The sequence below is a fragment of the Electrophorus electricus genome, chromosome 4 (genome assembly GCF_041902795.1).
Source record: "Electrophorus electricus isolate QZ-2024a chromosome 4, ASM4190279v1, whole genome shotgun sequence".
NCBI lineage: Eukaryota > Metazoa > Chordata > Actinopteri > Gymnotiformes > Gymnotidae > Electrophorus > Electrophorus electricus.
Genome location: NC_137500.1, coordinates 34,051,285 through 34,072,533, shown reverse-complemented (window position 1 = coordinate 34,072,533; position 21,249 = coordinate 34,051,285). Strand labels below are relative to the sequence as shown.

General features: G+C 42.6%; 2 protein-coding genes across 9 annotated transcripts in view; both read left to right on the top strand.

The window, feature by feature from the left end:
• Positions 1-5,973, top strand: part of LOC113574661 (hyccin 2) — a 40,386-nt gene extending 34,413 nt beyond the window's left edge. For all 4 annotated transcript variants that reach the window (XM_027005741.3, XM_027005742.3, XM_027005739.3 and 1 more), the window contains one exon: positions 1,740-5,973. In XM_027005741.3, the coding sequence (XP_026861542.2) occupies positions 1,740-2,344 (605 nt within the window). In that variant the 3' untranslated portion in view covers positions 2,345-5,973. The remainder of the gene's footprint in view (positions 1-1,739) is intronic.
• A 2,884-nt stretch (positions 5,974-8,857) lies between these two features.
• The window catches only part of spegb (striated muscle enriched protein kinase b), a 71,401-nt gene continuing 59,009 nt past the window's right edge, over positions 8,858-21,249 (top strand). For 2 of the 5 annotated variants that reach the window (XM_027005664.3, XM_027005663.3), the window contains exon 1: positions 9,871-11,098. In XM_027005664.3, coding sequence (XP_026861465.2) covers positions 10,675-11,098 — 424 coding nt within the window. In that variant the 5' untranslated portion in view covers positions 9,871-10,674. Of the gene's footprint in view, positions 8,878-9,865; positions 11,099-18,451; positions 18,524-21,249 lie in introns of those variants that run through there. The other 3 variants (XM_081713417.1, XM_027005670.3, XM_081713418.1) reach the window with 3 other exon arrangements.

Below are 21,249 nucleotides of genomic sequence, written 5' to 3'. Positions count from 1 at the left end.
TCCTGGATCGACATTAATTTCCTCCTCCTGAAAGCTATTGGAAAGCTGTTTTGAGAGATTTTTTTTTTCCTCTGTACATTTTCTCTGTAAATATGAAAAACATGGACAACGCTTCCATGGCCTCTAGTGCTCTAAAGAGCATGTCTAAGTATCAGCAATGTTAGAAATATTTGTGGACAAGACATCCCTTTAAGGATAGGGAAACCATTTGAATTATTCTGGTTGCTGGCTGAGATGTATACGGATCAAATTAAATTCAGCCTAAACTGGACCCAGTGGTATACCTAATGAGAGGACAGGGGCCTGACTCTGGTTTTGAGAGCATGCGGGAGCGAGCCTAGTTAGCGAAGAAGAGTCTTTCGTCCTGCAGACGTGAGCTTCCGATCGTGCCAGCAGGCGATCAGACCTCGAGAGGCTGCCGTGCCAGCGCTGCCTTCTGTGTTCAGCTCCGGCAGCTCCTGCCCCGTAGCCTAGGATCCAGGCACTCTCTGGATTGGCTAGAAAACACTCTTGGTCCCTGCTTTGGACACCTGTAGACAGCTTGTTTTCTGTGTTTGATGGCTGGGACTCCTTTCAGCCTTCCTTCTGTTCATATCCTGAGTCTGTCCCCAGTGGACTACCAGTGTAGTTACAAAGTATGGTGAGATGCCTTAAAATTGACTTATTTAAGTGATTGATTTAAATGTTCTATAGGCTTAATCCAGACAGCAGTTGATTGACAGGACCCTCATATCCAAGGTGGGAGAGTGACAGGAGAGCATGTGTGCTGGTGGTCTCAACATTTGCATGGCATCGTTTTTTTTCTTATTTGCTTCTTACTTTGTGTCCTTCTGGGACTTTTCACGGTCTTGCCTGCGCGGTTGTGCATGACATTTTTCTCTCTCTCCCTGTGTTGAATGCTGCGTTCCCTGTCCTGTTGTCACTGTGTCCGTGCTGTTTTTTTTGTGTGTGTGCCCGAACCCCAGTGGGAACCTTCAGTCATTTCTGTCCCGTGTGTGTTAGTGTGAACATTGTGGTTTTTTTTATTTAGTTTTATGTTCAGAGTAATTTGTTTTTTCATTGTTAGTTACCCATTTCCACATTTAACTCTTCACAGCTAAAAAAAGCTACAATCAGATCAGGATAAAATGCTTTGTGCATCCTGAGGAATGGCCTGCAGCTATGGAATCATGATCATACGTGATTGGAAGAACTGCCTGCGTGTGTGTACGATTGGCTTTTCATGTAGACTGAATGTCAAGGTTATTCCCAGTGGAGCAGCTGTAATGGTAATAGAACTTCAGGCTGAACAGCTGACGGAAGAGCAGAAGCACACCCTGAACACCACGGCTGATGTGCTGGGAGAGGAACTGGTCTATTTTTAACTCCACTCTCATTTAGCACCAAGCTGCGGGACACACTTTGTCTGCTGAGAGACATATTTTCTCTGACTTGGTTTAAATTGAATTGTGTTGGTAGGTAGTGGATTTGAAAGATAGTGATGCATTATATATTATGAGAATTTTATTATTATTTTTTTAAACACTAAATTGGTAAATCCAACTTGTACATCATGCATGAGTCAACCAGAGGGTGTTTGCATGGACAGCCCTGTACTACACTTTCTTACTATCATCTTGTGACATTTCCAAGATTAAAAATATCTGGGTGTTTTTGTTTTGTTTTTGTATTGACTTCTCGTTATTTCTCTCTCTCTCGCTCACTCACTCACTGACATGCACATAAACACACACACACAGATGCAGATGGGATGAGTGGAGGTGAGGAGTCCTTCAACTTGAATGACCCCGACGAAGGCTTCTCCTCTGGTGCTTCCAGCAGCAGCCAACCCAGCGCGGGCAGCGGGCCTGGGGCTATCGGAGGCAGCCGCGCCAGCAGCCAGAAGAGCTCCAGGAAGAGCAGCGCGAGCCGGGCCTCCCGCGAGAAGGAGCGCGAAGGCCTGGCAGACAGGCACAAGGAGCAAGCCGTTGAGGCGCAGCCAGCCCCTAGGAAAACGCAACAGCTGAGGGCTCAGTCCCCCACGCCTGCCATCACACTGGACACCATCCAGCTGAGTCCACTTGGGAAGCACGGAGGCTTGCCCCTGGGGCCCACGCTGACCCGGACTGCCAGTGTCTCGTCCAGCGTGGGAGCAGGAACTGGGGCTCTGGACCTGAAGGCAGGGTCTGCCCTGGCTGAAGGCCTGGGCTCCGGTAGCGGGGCCCACCGCCACTCCAGCCTCAGCCTGAAGGAGGAGCACCTGGTGCGGCCCGAGGAGGGCAAGCAGCTGCTGTCTGCTGGAGCCCCTCTCACTAAGCAGTCCCGCTCCCCCAGCTTCAACATGCAGATCATATCACAGGTGTAGCGTCCATTCACTCCCTCTAGTCCTTCCACCCAGAGCTATGCTCCATGGCTTCTCTCTCTTTCTTTCCCGTCCTCTGTAACTTTCCCCCGCTCTCTCTCGCTCTCTCTCTCTGTGTGTTACACACCAACATACCACCTTTCTTTTTGTGGTGCCAGGTTTCCACTGGTCAGGAGTCAGAGTCTCCACTATGTAGCTAAATTCATCCATTCATCCAGAGCTGAATGCATGTTTGAAATAAACCTTTGGCTGCGGACTCATGACGACAATACTGCCTTACGCATTCACTGAGAATGCTTAACACCTGCTTAGCAAAAACATGCTAGTTAACTGACGGTGTAAAAAAAAAAACCCAAAAGCTGAACTATTAGCTTTTAATACCACCTCTTCTTTGGAATAAATAAAGACGAGTACCCCTTGATTCAAATTTACAGATTTTTAGCCATGAGTCACAGAATAACAACAGTATTGCGTGTTTTAACAGGCTTTTTATTTGCAGTGGTGATGGTAGCCAGGCTGGCTGACCAGTTGCCTCCAGTAATATGTGTACTGAACAGCATGGCTGTCTCTAGCCAGTGGAGTCCAGGCACATTGTTTTGGAACTTCAGAGATTAGTTTATTCACATAGTCTATATTTTGTAAGAATTAAGCAATAAGACTTCAGTTGTTCATCTAAACAATCACTGCAGTGTCTCGGTATGTGCTCCTGCTGAATAATCGGGTCATGTGCAATCTCTGTCAAGTTTTTCTTTATTATAATCTGTAAATGTTTTTTGTTCCCTTTGGAATGGAAGGCCTTTGGATATTTAGTCATTTTCATCTTTCTGTCCCAAGGTTGGGCTGTTTTTAATAATAATAATAATAATAATAATAATAATAATAATCAAATATTTCAAAACTATAAACATTCAGGACACTGAAGATGGAAAACACTTAAGTTTAGTTTTTAGTGTAATTCTCAACCTTGACTTTGTTTTGAATAATTTATACCATTTGTGAGTATACAGTTTGAGCTCTACAATTTGTTTTTAATTGACAATGTTTTCTTTAATCAAAAATGTGGAATTTTTGATTTCTAGTCATTTTAGTGTTCTTTGTCTGAGATCGATGTTCAGAACAAGGAGGCCAAGAAATCTGAAGATGGTGCCAGCGTGCATCTGTTGAGGATGTGACCGTGAGTTGGTGAAAGCTGCAAAGAGAAGCAATACTGAGGAAGCCTCAGACATTGACTACTCCTTGAGCAGGCGAGCACTCCTTATGACTGGTGTTCTCAAGAGTCTTGTGGGGACTCTTCAAGAGCATGATTCCAACATACTGGAATCAGCTATCTGTAGCTAAACATGCACAGAAATGCTGTTATCTGCTGTTAAAGTCAATGCCATCAGGAGAGTGTGTATGTGTGCGTGTGTGTGCACGTGTGTGTGTCTTAGTGCTGAGCTGTTCATGGGAAGAATGTGCATATAGTGAGAAGCAATCAAAGAAGGATCCATGTTTTCATTTGTTCTACCTCGTGTGTTTTCAATCAGCCATTCAAACACTGGCCTTGTGCTCTATAATGCTACTGTCAAATGCCCACATACAAATCACTGGCATTAGAAAACAATGTTTTGTTTTTTTTGTCCAGTGGCATTTCATTCAAGGTTTAATTGTATGTTTTAAAGAAAAGTCTTTGCAGAGCTCACTTTGAATAGTTCACATGTTTAGGGCTTCCAACCTTGCTAGACTCTGTGGACTCTTAGTAGACCATTTTAAAAGTGCCATCTTTCTCTTGCTTCTCACTCCACCCTGGGATAATAAAGGGTGATTTTTCATGAGCAAAGTCGAATTCTACATCAGGAGTGATTTTAGAACTAAGCTGGCAGTCCAAAGATGACCAGTTTCAGTGTTGGTATATGCCTTTCATCATACAGTTTAGTGTAGACTGAATCTGTGATCTCTTCATGATACTTCTCGTCTCCCCTCCTGTCTAATGTGTTGGAATTCTGAGAGCAGCTCCTACTCTTTCACTCTGTCTTAAATCAAAGCTTCAAGAAAGTATTGTTCTTGATCATGGTGTCTGTTTTCTCCAACAACAGTCACCAACACCTCATTATTATTTTTATTTATTCATTTTCTTCAAGAATTCTCTTCTGCTGAGAACTTTTTCTGCTGTAACTATCTGCTGTGAAGCTGTCGACGGTTTGTGTGAATTGTTTGTCTGTGTGTTATAAATGTTGTATGTGGGTATTTTGTCCCTGTAGATTTTGCTTTGCTACATGAGAGGCTGAAGCCATCTCCCAGCCACAGGGTTTAGCTGTCACTCTTTTGGCTCTGTAGGTTATTACAGTAAAGTGTTTTCCTAAAGCAGCACATCACAGAGTGTGGTAGAGGGAGTTTCATGTAGACATAGTCTTATGAGCAGTTCAAGTGCAGGACATCAGTGTATTCAGATGCACTGAGCTGCGATGTCTACTTCCAATCGCTGCTCTCACCTGTTCTTTTGTTGAAACGGCAATCGCCTGGTCCGTGCACTTCCTGCTATACGTTGTGGCTCCAACCTAACTAATTAACACAGTGGTCTAATTAAATGCCATCTCCTCAAATGTTGCATGATGCAACACCGCCCACTGCTGGCTGAAATCTGGAAGCGCACCGTGTGGGTCACTGCTCCTTATCTCTCTTATGACAAGCAGCAGCCACAGAGAGGTGAATATCTTGCCTGTCTATTCTATTTTGATCACGTTGCATGTGTTTAGCTCTTGCTTCCGTCCGATGCACTTTATCGAGTCTTTTGTCTTTGGTATCACGTGTCTGTCTGAAAACAGGTGCATGTGCAGAATGCCATGTCTCACTGCTTCCTGCTTAGCAATGACTGCAATGGAACTCGCACAGTTAATTTTCCCAAATAAGCCAAATATCCTCTACCTAGACACCTAGGTCTCAAAGTGTAAACAGAGGAACTTTCTCCAACCTTTTTCTTCCACCAAACACAGCAATTACTAATTTCCCTGATTTCCACAAAAACGAACTCTATGCAATCTTTGACAGAGGAAATGTTTTTCTTTGTCTTTGTCATCTATCCCCCCACACACACCCACCCCCTGTATTTTGTGGATTCAAACTGATCGCTGCTGGGCTTGTGGGTCGCTGGTCTCGGGCTGCTGGTGTGATGGTCTTGGTTCCTCCTCAGGTCTTTTAGCGAGGAATTGCATTCGGGACACTTTTTAGTGAATGATTCAAATGAGAGTTAGGATAAGAGATAACGTACGTGTGTGTGTGTGAGTGAGTGGGTATAAAACCTCACCATAGAGTGTGGTGACTGATGGACCTTTTCAAAGCTGTGGGACTCTTAATATGAAATGTGCTTGAGGTCTTCAGTACCCCTAACGCATCAGCATACTGTTATGCAAGCTTAGGTAATGAATGGGAAAGGTGTACGAAAGGATTTAGACTGAAAACTGATGATAAACTGAGCTGTAACAAAGCAATTTCAGAAGCAAAATACTGTACCATTTGATGTTGTAAATGAAAAGATTATTTTAAACCCTTGTAAATAAAACTGTAAAAAAAAAAAGAGTGAAAGTGAGAAGATATCAGTCTGCCATGCAGCAAGAAATGAATCTGTATATTGGTGAATAAATCTTGTGCTGTAACAGATTTGTGCTTGTGATTTCATTCACTCAGTCATGTGGAAATGTATTACCGACTTGGTGTTCGTATTCATAGCGTAACTCCTTTCTGATGCCCATTTTCTGGAATGTACAACAGGAATGAGCGTTTCCAGGACTGGGGTTTTACTCCCCTGTTGTATTCAATGTGATCTCATTCTGGAGCAGGTGAGCCTCAGCAGTTGCCTCTCTTCATTCTCTTTTAATCCATCAATAACTCTTAAAAATAACTGTTCTTTGTCTCTCATTTTTTGTTTTCCTTTCTTTTTTATTTACTTTTTTTTTTTTATTATTCACACTCACTCAAGTCACAAATTGACTTTTGTCCGTGAACATTGAATCTGTCACAACCTCAACAGTGGTAAACCCCTTGACACATGCAGGCTTGCTTTAATCATTTATAAGCTGAACTGAGTACTTTTGATCATGTTTGTTTGATTGTGTTTTAATATGTTAGCTGACTTTGAAAATGAGCAGCCCCTTTTTAAAATCGTGAGTTATGACAGATCAATAGCTTAACTATGGAAATCAGGGTCTAGTATATTTGAATATTGATGAGTTTTTGAATGATGACTACTACTACATTCTAAAAATGAGGATCATTTTAGAATGCAGCTAAAATAATGATGTACCAGTTGAAGCCTGTTAAGCAAATGAGATCAGGCCTTCAGGTGCTTTTATTAATCACTAGCATTACTGGGAGAGCCAACTCTCTAAAATTGCAAAAATGGCATTGGTGTAAAATGTGTGTTGGGTGTCATCAGGCTCCGTCCTTGCACAGCATCTGATGCTATAATGAGAGAAATTAGTAAAAGCCTTGTAAGGTCATTTTTAATTAACATTTAACACCACTCCCTCAACATTTAAAGTTGCACCTCAAACCGATTTTGGAGATCTGGGAGACCCTTGCCCAAGTGGCATTTAGTCTCATTGTTATCCTACCAAACCTAATCCAGCTAGTCAAAGTCTTTGGAGTATATGAAATATTAAAGCCAAGGGTATGAAATTGTTAGGGTGTGGTTACTAATCTGTGGAGTGTGATGGATCTACAGGAGTGAGGGTCCCAGTCGAGTCCTTTGGGAATCTCCAGCCAGTCCAAAGCTTCCATCTATTCCTTTTTCTACTTGAAGGTGACACTCCCAGGTACATGGAAGAATGCATCCAAGCATGAATGCAACTTTTCTGAAAGCTATTCCAGATGACTGCTAGAGGGACAGGTGCATGTTATCATGACTAAAACTTACTGTTTACTTACTGAGATAGAGTTGCACAAGATAGTGGTAAGCCTGATGGACAATAACATAAGGGGGAGTTCTCAAAGATGCTGTAATTGGTTTTACATTTCTTGTGTCCTTCAGTTCAAAAACCAACAAGAACAGGCTGCTACATGAGCTGGAGAAACAAGATTTTACAGCTCTTACTAGCTCCTGACACACTTAGCTACTGAAGATCATGCCTTCCCTTCAATCCCAAGCACTCAGTATGAACCTTTCGTCAAAGACATGTATGCTTAGCCCTGTGCCAAACTTTCTGCATGAGCACATCAAGTAATTGTTGGGCAGGGAGGATCAGCTCCTTGTAAAGACCTTTCCTGTTTATATAGCCAAACTCTGACAGTTCACAAATGTCTTTTTTTTCTGTGCAGCTTTTTTACTGATGACTATCCAAACAAAGGTACAAAGGTGGTTTAGCTAGTATCCTTAAAATGATGTCCAAAAATCAGCACTGAGCTAATCTTTCAAAAAAATCTATAAATAGATGTTTGGGTCTTGTGGGGTGTAGACAATCTCAGCGGCTCTTGTCTGTCATTCTCAGCATTTTCTACAGACTTAACTACAGTGGTGCATATCATGAAACTCCTCTTTCTATCCAAAACGTGCAGTAAACTGTAAGCTATTGTTTACTGCAGTGTGGATTGATTAGGTCAATTATATTATACACTAGTTGTCAGAAATAGCCAACATCTTTTCTAGATCTCTAAACACAGAGATCTGCCTAGAGTAAATCATGTTTATGGGGCCTGTAAATGAAGTTATGCATATGGTCCAAATCCTTCTATGCAGAAAAACATAACATTCCATGTAGACTGTTTAGTCCAAAGAAATAAAACAGCTGGTTTGACATGAAAATGATGCAGGCAGACGGATGTTGGGTCTCTTGATGCTTTGCAATCTTTAAGATGCCAAATAGTATGTTGTGGTAAAATGGGATCAAATATGTTTGCTTCCCAGACAAGATTGGCATTACTTAAATGAATCTTGCTGGGCTTCATAAATCAGGCATTCCCATGGTTCGCGTACAGTGCTAATGATTTTCCTAGGCCTCTGATTTCTGCAGATTTTAATGAGGACCAAGGGTGTTCTTAAGTTAAAAGCTTTTCATCATCATAAAGGGGAACAGATGGGTTTTGAGTCAACTCTGTTTTTGAGAGAGTGCTGTGTAGAGTTCTGTTTAATTACTTATGGACCAGAATTACTTTTTCTTTTAAAATAGTGTTTTCGGCTTTCAGCCTAATGCTAAGACATCAAGCTGTGCCCTGATTTTGGTTTCTCTTTTCTCCATCATTGTGTGTAGACCATCTCATCAGCTGGGATTTGAGTACATCCAGAGGAGTGCTGGGGAAATACTACTAAGAGAATTGCTGTGCATAAAATGGCACTAGCAGAAGTACGAGTCTATGTATGCATTGTCTTCTCACCATCTCCTTTTATTGGTCTTTTGACATAAATTGCAGGGGAATTTGGCATTGGCGGGTCACTGGCGGTTCTTTGTGATGTCACAGAGGATACGGAGCAGTGTGTGGTGTTTGGTCCACCAGAGGGCAGTGTTCCGACACACCGCCAGCTTTAGCAGTGCTTGGGCGGAGAAGCTCGCAGCGCGGCCCAAGACGTAAGTCCAACTCGTCGTCTTCATTATCATTGTTTCCATCCTCATGCTCGCCATGCCCCCCCCCCCCCCCCAATGTCTCAGTCATTGCCATGCATGCGTTCACACACGGTCGTTGTTGTAAAAACCCCTCGTCACTTTGCGCCTGCAGCTGTCTTTCTCGCGGTGTAAATTTCGAAGTCTCGTGGCTCTTCTTCTCGTCTCCTCCCACTCGCGCTTTCTTGGGCCTAAGCAGAATCCTCACATCTCGCTCACTCGGGTAGTGAGCGGACTTGTTTCCATGACGACGTTCCCCGCAGGACACATTGCAGCCCGGCTTTGGAATCGGTGGAGTTGCCGCCTAAGGCGAGCGGGGGCATATTGTTGATGTAACACTCGCACTGCAAACGGTCGTGTTCCGACTTTCTGTTGAATCTATCTCTATATTAGTAATAGGCTTATGTAAAACGACTAAAGTATTCACTAACGGTCATATTTAAGGGATTTAAGGCTAAACATGGCGTTGGAAACTGGTTTACTACTGGAAATGTAGCTTGAACTTACAATGTCAGTGTAATTTAGTCATTATTTAGTTTAATAGTTTACAGTGTGGTTTTTTATATGCTGTAAAAGTATTGCTTCAAATCAAAGGTCTCTCTTCATTTTTTCCCTTCCACTTTTTCTTTATTTAACTTGCACCCATAGGTAGTTCCTGCAGATGGCAGGCTGTATTCTTCAGAGTGGTTCACATTTACAGCTATTTTCCTCCATTTTCTGTTAAACGTAAAAGTATCATCACTGTACGGAAATGTTATTCTACTATGTAGTTCATTTTAATTTGTTTTTAAAAAGAAGAGCATTTGGTGGGGTGGGGTGTGTTGTTTTTTTTATCTAAAGCCCTCCTACTCTAGGCCCTGTGTCACTCTGGAGCTTCCGATTGGCTGATTGACATGGGACTGGCCACAGGGCCAAGAGAGGCTGTGCACGTGGACTGTCCAAAAATTGTGACCTATCAAGGTGCAGCTGTTGCAGGGAGGCTTAGTGGCTCTGCTCAGTCTCCTCGGCATGGGGCCTGACTGCTGAGGGAGAGAGCTGTGAGGGAGCTTTAACTCCCAGGACAAACAGAGGGGAGAGGAGTGAACACAACAGTGGAGCTGCACGTCTGTACACCCGGACACCCAGAGAAAACCCTACCAAGGGGCATGCCTAAGAATCCGGCTGTTTTCTGTCATTAAGACCTACTGGATCCAACCAGGAAGGTAAAAAGCAGAGGCCAAACTGCTGCACTGGAAGCCACTTAATGCAACACGATCCTAGGGGACTCTAAAAATATCAGCCATCAGGAACGCACGGACTCGCTCTGGTCACCTAATTGGCCAAACATGCATTTTATTTAATCTCTCTTTAATTGGACTTGTTCAAGGATGTAAGAAACCTATTCTGAAACTCTTGCTTGCAAACATTCTTAAGGCAATCTACTGATGACCTTCACTTGCCTGAGGCCTTTCTAGAAAGAATTTATTTATACATTTAGCAGTTTCATGGGCTGCTTATGGTTCTTTAAATATCTAAGGAGTCATTTTGAAACTCAGGAGTTGCTGTCAACAAGTTGCCATTACTGAAGCTTTGATTGGAGAGAGATCTTTGTGTGTGATTTCCAGTCCAACTTTTGAAAGGCTTTTCCAACATTAAAATGGCAAATTTTGAAACGGATGATTGAAAGTTTCCAAGTGAATCATAAGGTTTAGTTTACAAATCAGACCATCCATCCAGTCAAGCCAGTGCAGACGTTTGTGAGGAAAGCTTGCCTTCTGCTGAGTCATGCGGAAAGCTGAGGTGCAGATGACCCTGAAGAAGGGTGCAGAAGATGGATGTGGGGGGATGACACCCCCAAGCCCACGGATACCCACCAAACGGGCTAAAGTTCACCCTGACCAGGTTGTGCCTGATCCAAGCTCCATCTATCCCACGCCCACACCCCCTATCTTCATCCGTAAGATGCGTAATGCTGCTGTAGGCACAGGCTGTGACATCCGCCTCAAGGTGGCTTTGGCTGGTGACCCACAGCCCTCACTCTACTGGTACCACAATGATGAGATCCTCAGCATGGATAACCAGGAGTATGGAGGCCTGTGGATCCGCGACTGCAAGCCTTCTGATGCAGGCCTCTACACCTGCATTGCTACTAACTACCTGGGGGAAGCCAGGAGCAGTGCTGTCCTCGCTGTACTGGACCTGGGAGAAGGTAACCTCGGATACCCTTCCTGACTCTCCTAGTCTCCTGTAATGACAATATTGCTATTGTCATTACAGGTGAAATCTCCAGGATCTTTCTGGGTGTTGCATCTCTCTTTAGTTCTGGTCTGATTTTGAATGCATAGATAAATTTCAGTCCCAAGATCGTTTCCAAATCAGCGTTAGTGTGGAGATTTGGATTTGGAGGATTTTTCCCTGCAGGGATATAGCGTGTAGTCTAATGAAGCTGCTGCTGTTGGTTGTCTCATGGTGAGCTGGGTGAAGGTAGGGGAAAAGCTTAGCGCTCACATTTTAAATGAAAAGGCTGATGATGATTTGGTGCAAAATGAGATAATTGGCACAATATCCTCACACATATGGCTCTCGCAAAATTGCGGATGATGCAACCAAGTGAAGAAAAACGAGGCTGCTAGGGGGCTCTTTTTCCAGTCACAATGTCTAGCCGGGAGTCTGAGAGGAGCCTGTCCCCCTGGGGGGCGGTTTGGTGGCACTGGAAACAGAGAGAGTGATGGTGGCAGCTGGGAAGTTGAGGAGAAGAGCTCCTTGTCCTAAAGTGGAGCTGTGAAAATACATCACAGAACACAGCAACACACACACTGCTCTGCTATGTGTCGGGTGGCTGAAATACACCAGGCTGGGTTCACTTGAGCGCTGATCCAGAAGGCCCTCTGGTTTAATACTGCTGCAACTGCTGGTTTCACATGTAAATCTGCAGCCATTGCTGCATGGGTTAAAGCAAGGGGTTAGGTGTCAGACTTGCATGTCAGTGGTTACTTTCCTTATTGTCGATAGTGAAACATGTAAAAGACGTTATGGCTAATAAATTGTCCAGTTCATCATTAGATAACACTAGATTGTGATTGGTAATTGGTAAATGTGAATTGAATTGCCAATTTTCTGTGGGTCTTGTTTTCATTTCTTGTCTTTCTGGGTTGAAAGCCTGATGCCCATATCTTCATCGTCAAACCGTCAGCAGAAGAGCCGTGTATCATGGGGTGCTCTGGGACCAGGTTTCTTGGAGTCAATGCCAGTTCAAGGAGAGCTAGTTTTTTCACCTCGTCACACTTTACCTTCATTAACAATGTGTGGTAAAATCACACCTGACATGTTTTCTTTTTTTTTCCACTTTCTACCATGAATCTGGTCAGTTATACATCACTGTTTTTATTTGTGTTGTAAGTGTTCAGGGAAAAGAACTCATGGAACAGGGGTGTTGAGTCACACATGATCACCAGCGATTGTTTAAGTGCCATGCGAAGTCCTGTTTGGTCTCCATAATGTAACATGCATAGTAGTGTTTCTACAGTGGGAAGGTCTTTGCTAAAAGGCAGACCGGCCTTGGCCAGTCTGCCCAGCTCCAAAGCCTTGCACCTGTCTTGTCACTCACAGCTGTAGCTCTCTCTTTCCCCTTCTCTCTTTCTCTGCCACTTCAGTTAACTCTTATTCTCTTTCATTGCCACTTTGTGGCACAACTATGATTTCAATCTCTTCCTGTTTTTAATATCCTCCACAATATATTTGCTATATCACACTTTCCTCTCTTCCCTTTCCCCATCTCTGTCCCCCCCCCAACTAGGTTATTTCTGTCCCTGGAATCTGCCAGGTCTCAAATTTTTGTGATGTTAATGGCCCACTGGCTCTCCAGTTTCACAAGACATCACACCTATATATAGTCCCTTGACGTGAGGGTTCAGACTAGACCTTATCCAACCATTTCCACTCTGAATGAGTGACCAGAGAAGGGTTTTGCGCATACTTCACCATAAAACCTTCTGTCAGCACAAGTGGGTTTTTAAAAAAACACTACCATGCTTAGAAATAAAGCTGTCTGAGAGTCTTGGCTGATTTAAACTGCACTCTGTACAGTGGTAACATGGTGCCCCTGGCTGCACATGTATGCTAACTCATACTATGGTGACATACTTACAGACTATATGAATTCTTAAATATTCTGAAGGAGTGTTTTTTGGTATTTAGGATAACCATCAGTGGGTACATGATTATGCTGTTACATAGTAATCTTTATCAACTCAACCTCTTTAACAACTAAATTGTTCATTTTCTAGATTTAGGGTTTGACATTATCCTAAAAAGGTCCTTTTTCTCTTATGGATTTGTCATATAGCACAGTTAAAGTGCACTTTGGCTGGGATTACACTTAGCCAGAACTGAACTGGGTCTAGTTGCAAAAAGGAACTTTTGGAGATGCAGAGGACAGTGTGTCTCCTATCTCAGTCAGTGCCAATGCTGACAAAGTCCTGCTACACTTTGTAAGAGTTATCAGCTAGTCCTGGAGGGTAATATGAGCGTGATATTTACATTTACAGCATTTAGCTGATGCTTTTATCCAAAGCGACTTACAATTATAACTGAATACAACTTGAGCAACTGAGGGTTAAGGGCATTGCTCATGGGCGCAACAGTGGCAACTTGTAGGTGGTGGGGCTTGAACCGACAACCTTCCGATTACAAGTCAAGTACACTACATATACACATGATATAGCCATGTTGTTTCTTCTTTATTGTTTGATTAACGTTTTCATGTACAGCCACTGCACCACACTGCAGTGTACATCCTAAGAGCTTTATGGTGCCATTCAGAATCCCAGAGCAGGCTGACTGGAATAATGTATAAGCAGTGTGTAGGATGTGTAGATGTGTGATTATATGCTCCGTCTGGGAAATGCATTTTTCTGTGTGTTGTTTACAGGAACTGGTCTTGTAGGGGGTTTTTAAGTTGGCCATCTTGCAATATATAGAAAGTATGAATGCACATTATAATGGCTGGAAGAAGGTTTCGATCTCAGTACAATTTAAGAGGTATCTACCATCTGTTTCTGAGCTTGACACTGACGTGCCCCACTCTCACTGGAAGAAAACTTGTTTTTGCTGAGAGGTTGAGGGAGTAGTTTGTCTTTGGTCATTTAACTTTCCATCCTCTTTTTATTTTATTTTTTTTTTGTACTACTGTGTAACAAAAAAAAAAGAAAATAAATGGGGTTAAATTGGGGAATCCTTTTTTCAGTGTAATTTATATTTCATATCAATATGATATAAAAACACACAACAGCCTTCATTTCCGTATGATGCAACTTTGGTTAAAGTTACAGGATTTGAATTTCTGCCCCAGGGAAACAAAGCTTCATCAAGCTTTGCCTAAATAAGTGATGAGGTTTTGAAGCTGGGATTACATCAAAGCTCACTTCTTGGGAGTAGGAGGATAAACAACAGGCCTGCATTTATTCATTATCTAAATATAAATAGTAGGGCTATACAGCTATGACTAGAATCGTTTTCCATGACACTCATTTTTTCTCAGCCAGACTTTGCACAATCACAATCACAGTCTTATACATACTAAGATTCTTCTGTCCGTTGCTATATATGTGGCCAAAAAAATTTGGTCTGTTCCTCTATATCCCATTCCTCTACCACTGCTTGCTCACTTCCTTTGCACGACAGCCAGTCATTCATGGAGGAACAAACGATAAAATTACAATTTTCCCGCATTTCAAAAGCCGAGAAAGAACTCGATCGAAAGAAGCATAGGTTCATAGACTCATGAGTAATCTGCTACTCCGGTAACAACAAAACACAAGCACTCGCACTGATGCAGTAAAGTCCCCGGTGAATGAGCTCCTTACGCACGCAGCTGTAACGCGTCCAGTCAATCTTTGTAAATCAGTATTTAAGCGTGTCGCTCGCGAGAAGCTGCCCTATTTCACTTATTAATAAACAATCAATAAAAAGGAAAATATGACATGCTTGTAGCGGTGTAAGAATGCTGTCATGTCCCTGTAGCACTGTTTCTGTTTCTGTTGACACGTGCCCGCCGTCACGCAGAATGACTATGGGAACACACGCGCCTTTCCGATCAGGAAGTGGAAGCAAGCGAGATTTCTCGTGTGCTCGTCTTCCTCGCCCCTGCTAGATTTCCCAATCTATGAATTCGCTTATATTAACGCTTTAATGGCAGTTCCCCCGGAGTTTAATTTCCTTAAAAGCAACTTGCTTACTGCGTGCTTCGTCCGCGCTTCACTGGCATTTTGCGTGTAGACCAAATGAGTGGCGGCTGTGATCCTGACAGCGCGTCGCAGACTAGCCTCTACGGCTTTGTGCTTTTCTCAGGCAAAAAGGCTCGCTACCTCTTTCCTTTCAGAACAGTAGTATCTGGACAGTTTCTCTGTTGTGTGTCTAAATTTGGTTGTGGGGAGAATAGTCAGGCCTAAATTATTGCTGTTTAAACCAGGAAAACATACTAGCAGGTCGACCTGAGTCACGTCAGACCTGATGACCACGGTGCACACTCAGCGGGGGCTCTGTCAATGGATGAGGACCCATTACCTTGGCACTACCAGTTTTGTTCTTAGGATACTGCCCCCAAAACATGGACCCTACGTAGTCATTGATCATAGTGCTTTTCTTAGTAAGGATCCATGTAACATTTTAGTCAGATTAGTAAAGAGTGGAGCTCATCTGAAGGTGTCTGTGCTGTACTGCTTAACTGCAAACTGATATGGAACGTACAACTGCCATGGGATATGTGCAACAGATGCTTTGGCTTTGTTGTAAAGTTGCATCTACCAAGTGGTTCAGTGCAAAATGTGTTAGTATGTGGAGGGTGTATGATACGGACCCAGAAAGAGATGGTTTGATTCACTAGAGCAGGAGAGATCCAGGGCCTCAGAACAGCAGAAACACCGGCATGGCCTGGAGAGGCAGGAAATGCTACAGGTGAAGAGAGAGACGTAATCAGGTAGTCCTTGTGATTGCAGGACATGACGGTGTTCATTCCTGATTTGCATTATGGCATATGACTCTACCCGGAAACAGCGAGAGGTGAAGAGAAGAATGCCTTTGATATGAGTTGATGGTGATGGCACATGTATTCTCTACACCAAAGACCCAAACAATAAAAGTAGGCTTCACTCCCATTATTTTCTCTCTCTCTCTCTTTGGTAGTCTCGTTCAGTTAGAAGCTTAAGAAGCAGATTGTGAAGTATCAGTCATGCGGTGACTGTACTTTTGTTGCCAGTGCTGCAAGGTCTGAATTTAACTAATAAACAGATTGAACACTCCATGGGTGCTACTATCCTTCTGACTTTGGCCTTATGGGTAAAGGCCATTGCTAATTCACGTGGGCCTGGAGCTGCTGAAGTTGATATATCCATGTGCAAATATTGAATAGGTGACTTGTGAACATTTTAATCGGTGACCTCTGTGATGATAATCTGGTGCTAGAATTGATTCAGCTGTTGGTGTTACTTTTCTTTTGTATTTTTATTTATATATTTGTTTATTCTCACTGTATGTTGTAGTATTACTTACACTGAGCTTGAATGCACAGAGCTGTAGCCTCTCCAGTCAATCTGTCCGTCAATCAGACTTTAAGCATGTCACTCATGAGACGCTGCTGTGCATGCAGAGACTCAGTAAATGGGAAAATACCCTATGCTTTGATGAAGGGTTACTGTTTCCCTTATACTGTATTACATTTTTGCATAGCATATTAGAACCTCCCTCATCACTCACAATGGCTTTGGGAACACACATGCTTTTCCAATCCAGAAGTGGTGGCATACAATATTTCTTGTATGCAATTGCCCCATGCTGGAGTATCAGTTTTATCACTTTTTGGATGCTCAAGAGCAGTGGTGTACTTTGAGCAGTCTCATACTTGGAGATGCTTCATATAAAATCCATATATAGTTTGTTGAAGCTGTTGGTGTGTAGAAGAGCTTCATGGTTGGAAAAGGGGAGAAAAAGGAAGAAAAATCAAGACAGTTTTTGATGACAGCTGTCCAGACTGCAGCTTTGATAATCCCAATTTGCAAGACTTTTGAACATTTCTAAGAATTATGTTGACACAAATGTGGGCCTCAAATTGTTTTATAAAACAAGACAAAAACTAAAGTTATCAACTAGTGATCTACTTTTGCTGTATTGCTTTACAGCTGTTGATTTTTTTTTCTCATCCTGGAAGTAGAAATATTTCAATGCTTCGGAGTCAATACATCAAATCATTGTAAAATATTTCAATTAATGACATTTTTTAATATATGAGAATATCCACTTCTTTCTTCAGTGTACTTATTGTGTGTATTTCCATCTATTACTATCTATATATTTTCTTCAGGTCTAACTGTAGGTGGAAAAGCAAACTGGTAGAATTCTGATTCTCCTTTAGAAAAAATGTTTGTTTTTTGTTTTTACTAAAACCAAATGAATGTGAAAGTCATAGTTAGGTTCACATGTAAGATTAGGGTTAGCCTTCCTGTCATGACCTCATTGGGGATTTACAGTTAGGTTAGTAGTCAGTCCTCACAAATGAAATAATTTCCACTAAGCCAGCAAACATTCATATGGGTAGCTGCATTTGATTCAGTCCTTCTGAAATGAATGCTACTCCAGGATCTTAGGAACAGCAGATACAGAGCTAGAGGGCTATCCCACAATGCACCAGTCTTCTTTACCAAAGATGAAGGATACATTTAGCCGATGCTTTTATCCAAAGTGACTTACAACTTGAGCCATTGAGGATTAAGGGCCTTGCTCAGGCACCCAACAGTCACAGCTTGGCAGTGGAAGGTCTTGAACCAGCAACCTTTCAATTACAAGTCAAGTACCTTAACCACTGTGCCACCACTGCCCACAAGTGGCTATACAACAGTAACCTGCATAGTGTTAGAGAGTTGGTTACCATATACAGAATCTCTTTGATGGTCCTATTTAATTGAATATTGATCTTCAATGACCTGATGATAGATAATAATTTAGATAGTAGTAAATGTGTTTGATCTGACCAGATGAACACAGGTGGTTTATGTTTGATATGACTGTTGCTCTCTTTCATCTGCAAAGACATCCATTACTCTAAAACCTTGTACAAAGCGCTGTAAGCAGGAACAGCTTAATTTAAGACAGTGTGATCAATGTTCTCTCTGTTGTCTTACTATGCCCTCTGTGCTTTGGTGCCGTTCAGCTGAGGTTCACTGCATGGCTGTGATCCTGTAAAAGCTTCAGTAATGCAGGGTGTTGGCTGCGGGTGGCCTTCAGGCAGGGTGATGATGACGTAGGTGCTATTCAGCTGCACCCCCTATTGATAGATCTGAGAACTGCAGTGTTGCAAGCAGATGAGGCCTGCCAGACCGAGCTGAAGAACTGAAGGAGGACAGGTGCTGGCATTGTGTCCAGGTCAAATCAGGCTGACGTGATGGAATGCTGAACAAAGATCTGATTCCTTTGGGTTTCGTTTGTCATAGTTTCCATGTGCCACGTGACTTGTAAGGTTATCTCACCTAGCGTCTTTCATCCTCACTATGTCCTGCATATATGTGTGCAGGGGCACAGGGAGAGAGGGACTTCCCCTAATGGAGCTGCAGTTGTTGCTGCCATTCAGCATGCAAGTAAACAGGTTTGTGTGTGTGTGTGTGTGAGCATGTGTGTGTGAGCGTGTGTGTGTGTGTGTGTGCGTGCAGAGACCATCTCCTACGCCATCTTGCATAAAGACCACCAGTGAAGTCATGTGCTACAGATGATTCCTCATTTGATCTAGTCACACACCACGCAGTAGCAACACCCCCTCCCATTCAGCAGTATCAGCTGCCCAAGCCCTGCAAACAGCATCACTCCATCTCCAGCCACACAACTCTACCCACAAAACAGGGAAGACTCACAAACTTATAAAGGCAGATCCTGGTTTCAGTAGAGGCTAGACTTATAACTCAGTACTTTCTGAATTCCTGTGGTTAGGGCTAATGGCTAGTAACCAGAGGGCCCAATATGGACGATTCCTCCTTTTAGTGGGTTGAATTTTCTAAGGTTCACCTATTAATGCCATTATGCCCTGGAAAAAGGCATTTAGTCCAGTGGTGAAAATAAGTTTATATTCTGGACCTCCACTTCAGGTAATTCTCCAGCACTGATTAAATTGTTGACTGCATTCTGTTTGGAATGCATCTCTGTTTGCTGGCACCATAACTGGAAAAGATGACTGGCCAGTTTTTGATACATTTCCCAAACACTACAACTGTCAAATGCTGCAGCAATGGTTTGGTACTATACAACTATTTTTGGTTCTTGTCTGTTTTGAAATCCTCCATTATACCATTGGATTATTTCGTTATGACACATTGCCATTTATTGTGATGTGCTTCTAGGGGCCAAGTTTTACCTATCCACATACAGTACTGATTGGAGGCCAAGTTGCCAAGGCAACATCCATACCCAATGCATGTCCTGATTAGGAGAGAGAGAGAGAGAGAGGGAGAGGGGGAGAGGGAGAGGGAGAGAGAGAGAGTTTAAAACAGGGCATTAAATGTTTATTTGCTTCAGAAGGAAGTCCCATGGTTCTTCCCCATTCTTTTGTTTTATTTTGTCTTGGCTGTTTTTTGTTCTCTTCTCACCCAACTTCAGTTATGACAAGAGCAAACTTCTGTTCTGCCCATCTGGCTCTTAACTGTGTTAAGTGTTTCAAGCATTTATTATGCTGAAGCACATTTTTATTTCCATGATGATGAAGGGGATTTTTTGAAAGTCAAACCTTGTAAAGATGAATCAGCCTCCTGCTATCTATCTCACAAGGTTTTAAATAACTTAATAAGGTACCATTTATGATATTACTGCTTTTTTGCATTAGTGTTTTACTGTATTAGTATTCTAATATGTTATGTAAACATAAAAATAAACAGTCTGCCAGATAATATATCATTTCTTGGGTACCACAGTCCCATACATGCCCTTTCCTATCTAAATACATCTTTGGATCAAGTCTATTTTCTAATTTATCCCACCATTTTACTTTTAGTATTGTTCTGTCAGAGCCTTGAACTCACCTGACACTGTGCAGATGGCTGTCATTCTATGCTGAACCATAATCATGCCCAGATCAGTGATGCATGACCTACCTTTTGTATATTAGCAATACTGATGCACAATATTCCTAACAGTGCATTATGGAAGCTGCTGTGTGCCTAAACTAAATGTAAGTGGTATCTGCTGAGCTAGCCTGTGGGGTGCTGGAGGAGGTGATGGAGCAGGTTTGGAACAGAGTGAGATGTATGCTCCTGCTGCTTGGATGACTTCTTATTTTTAGGCAAGATCAGGCCCATACCTTTAAGTTTGGTTTCTTTTTTAGCAAAGATGCCACAGTTAACAGTTCTGAAACAACTTCTGAAAGAGAGGGCTTGACTATAGGGGGATCCCTAAGATGCCTCACAACCCAAGCAGAAAAACCTCCAGACCCTCATATAAGGACCTAGGGGGAGAATGAGTGGTAAAGCATTAATCTATGTACATGTATTTGCACACCCATGAGTGTAAGTAAGCAGACAAAAACAGCTAAGTTCTGGTGAAGATGGGGCGGTAAAGCGGGCTGGAATTCCTCAGCCTAATTACATTATCGCTGCACCATTTTGTCAGCCACTGTGCCAGAGCCCTGACGAGACTCAGAGAAAGACAGGGAGCAGCCAGTTGCTCTCTCAGCACAAGATAAGGCTTTTAAAAGCTCACTTTCACTGCATTAAACCGGCCAGTGAGCCAGCCAGGCCCACACTTCTCAGTGTCATCATATTTCAGATCTGGGGGAGAGGCCGACCAGAAGGTTACATGTGCTGCGAGCAATGTGCAGCATTAAGTCTCTATGTACAAATCTGCCACTGGGATGATTTTAAATCAAGATGTTTCTTTAAGCTAAGATACATTAGTTTGCCATATTCAATTTATATACATCAACAGAGATGGAGAGGAAACAAATGCATATGAAAATCAGCTCCTGAATCAGTAATGGCAGTTGAGAGTAAACAAATCAGAGGGCATCAGTCTTTCTTGAGCTTCTGGTCTAGAATGTTTATCCAAAGCACCATTTTCCAGAGCTCAGATAGTCCTGAAGACTCAGAGGAACGCCATCCTGTTCAGTATGAGCTGATCTCTGCAGGAAGGTACGAACAGTGTACGAACAGGTTTAGACATGCTTACAATGCACATGTATCCAGTTCACTATGGGAAATGTGTGGAATTTCATGTTTGTGGCAACTTGGACCACCAAGCTCAGAACCACCAAACTGTAAAACTGAACTGTTTCCTATTTTCACATTAGCAGAGAAGTCAGATTAATGTGTGTGGTAGAGAGAGGGCTGGAAC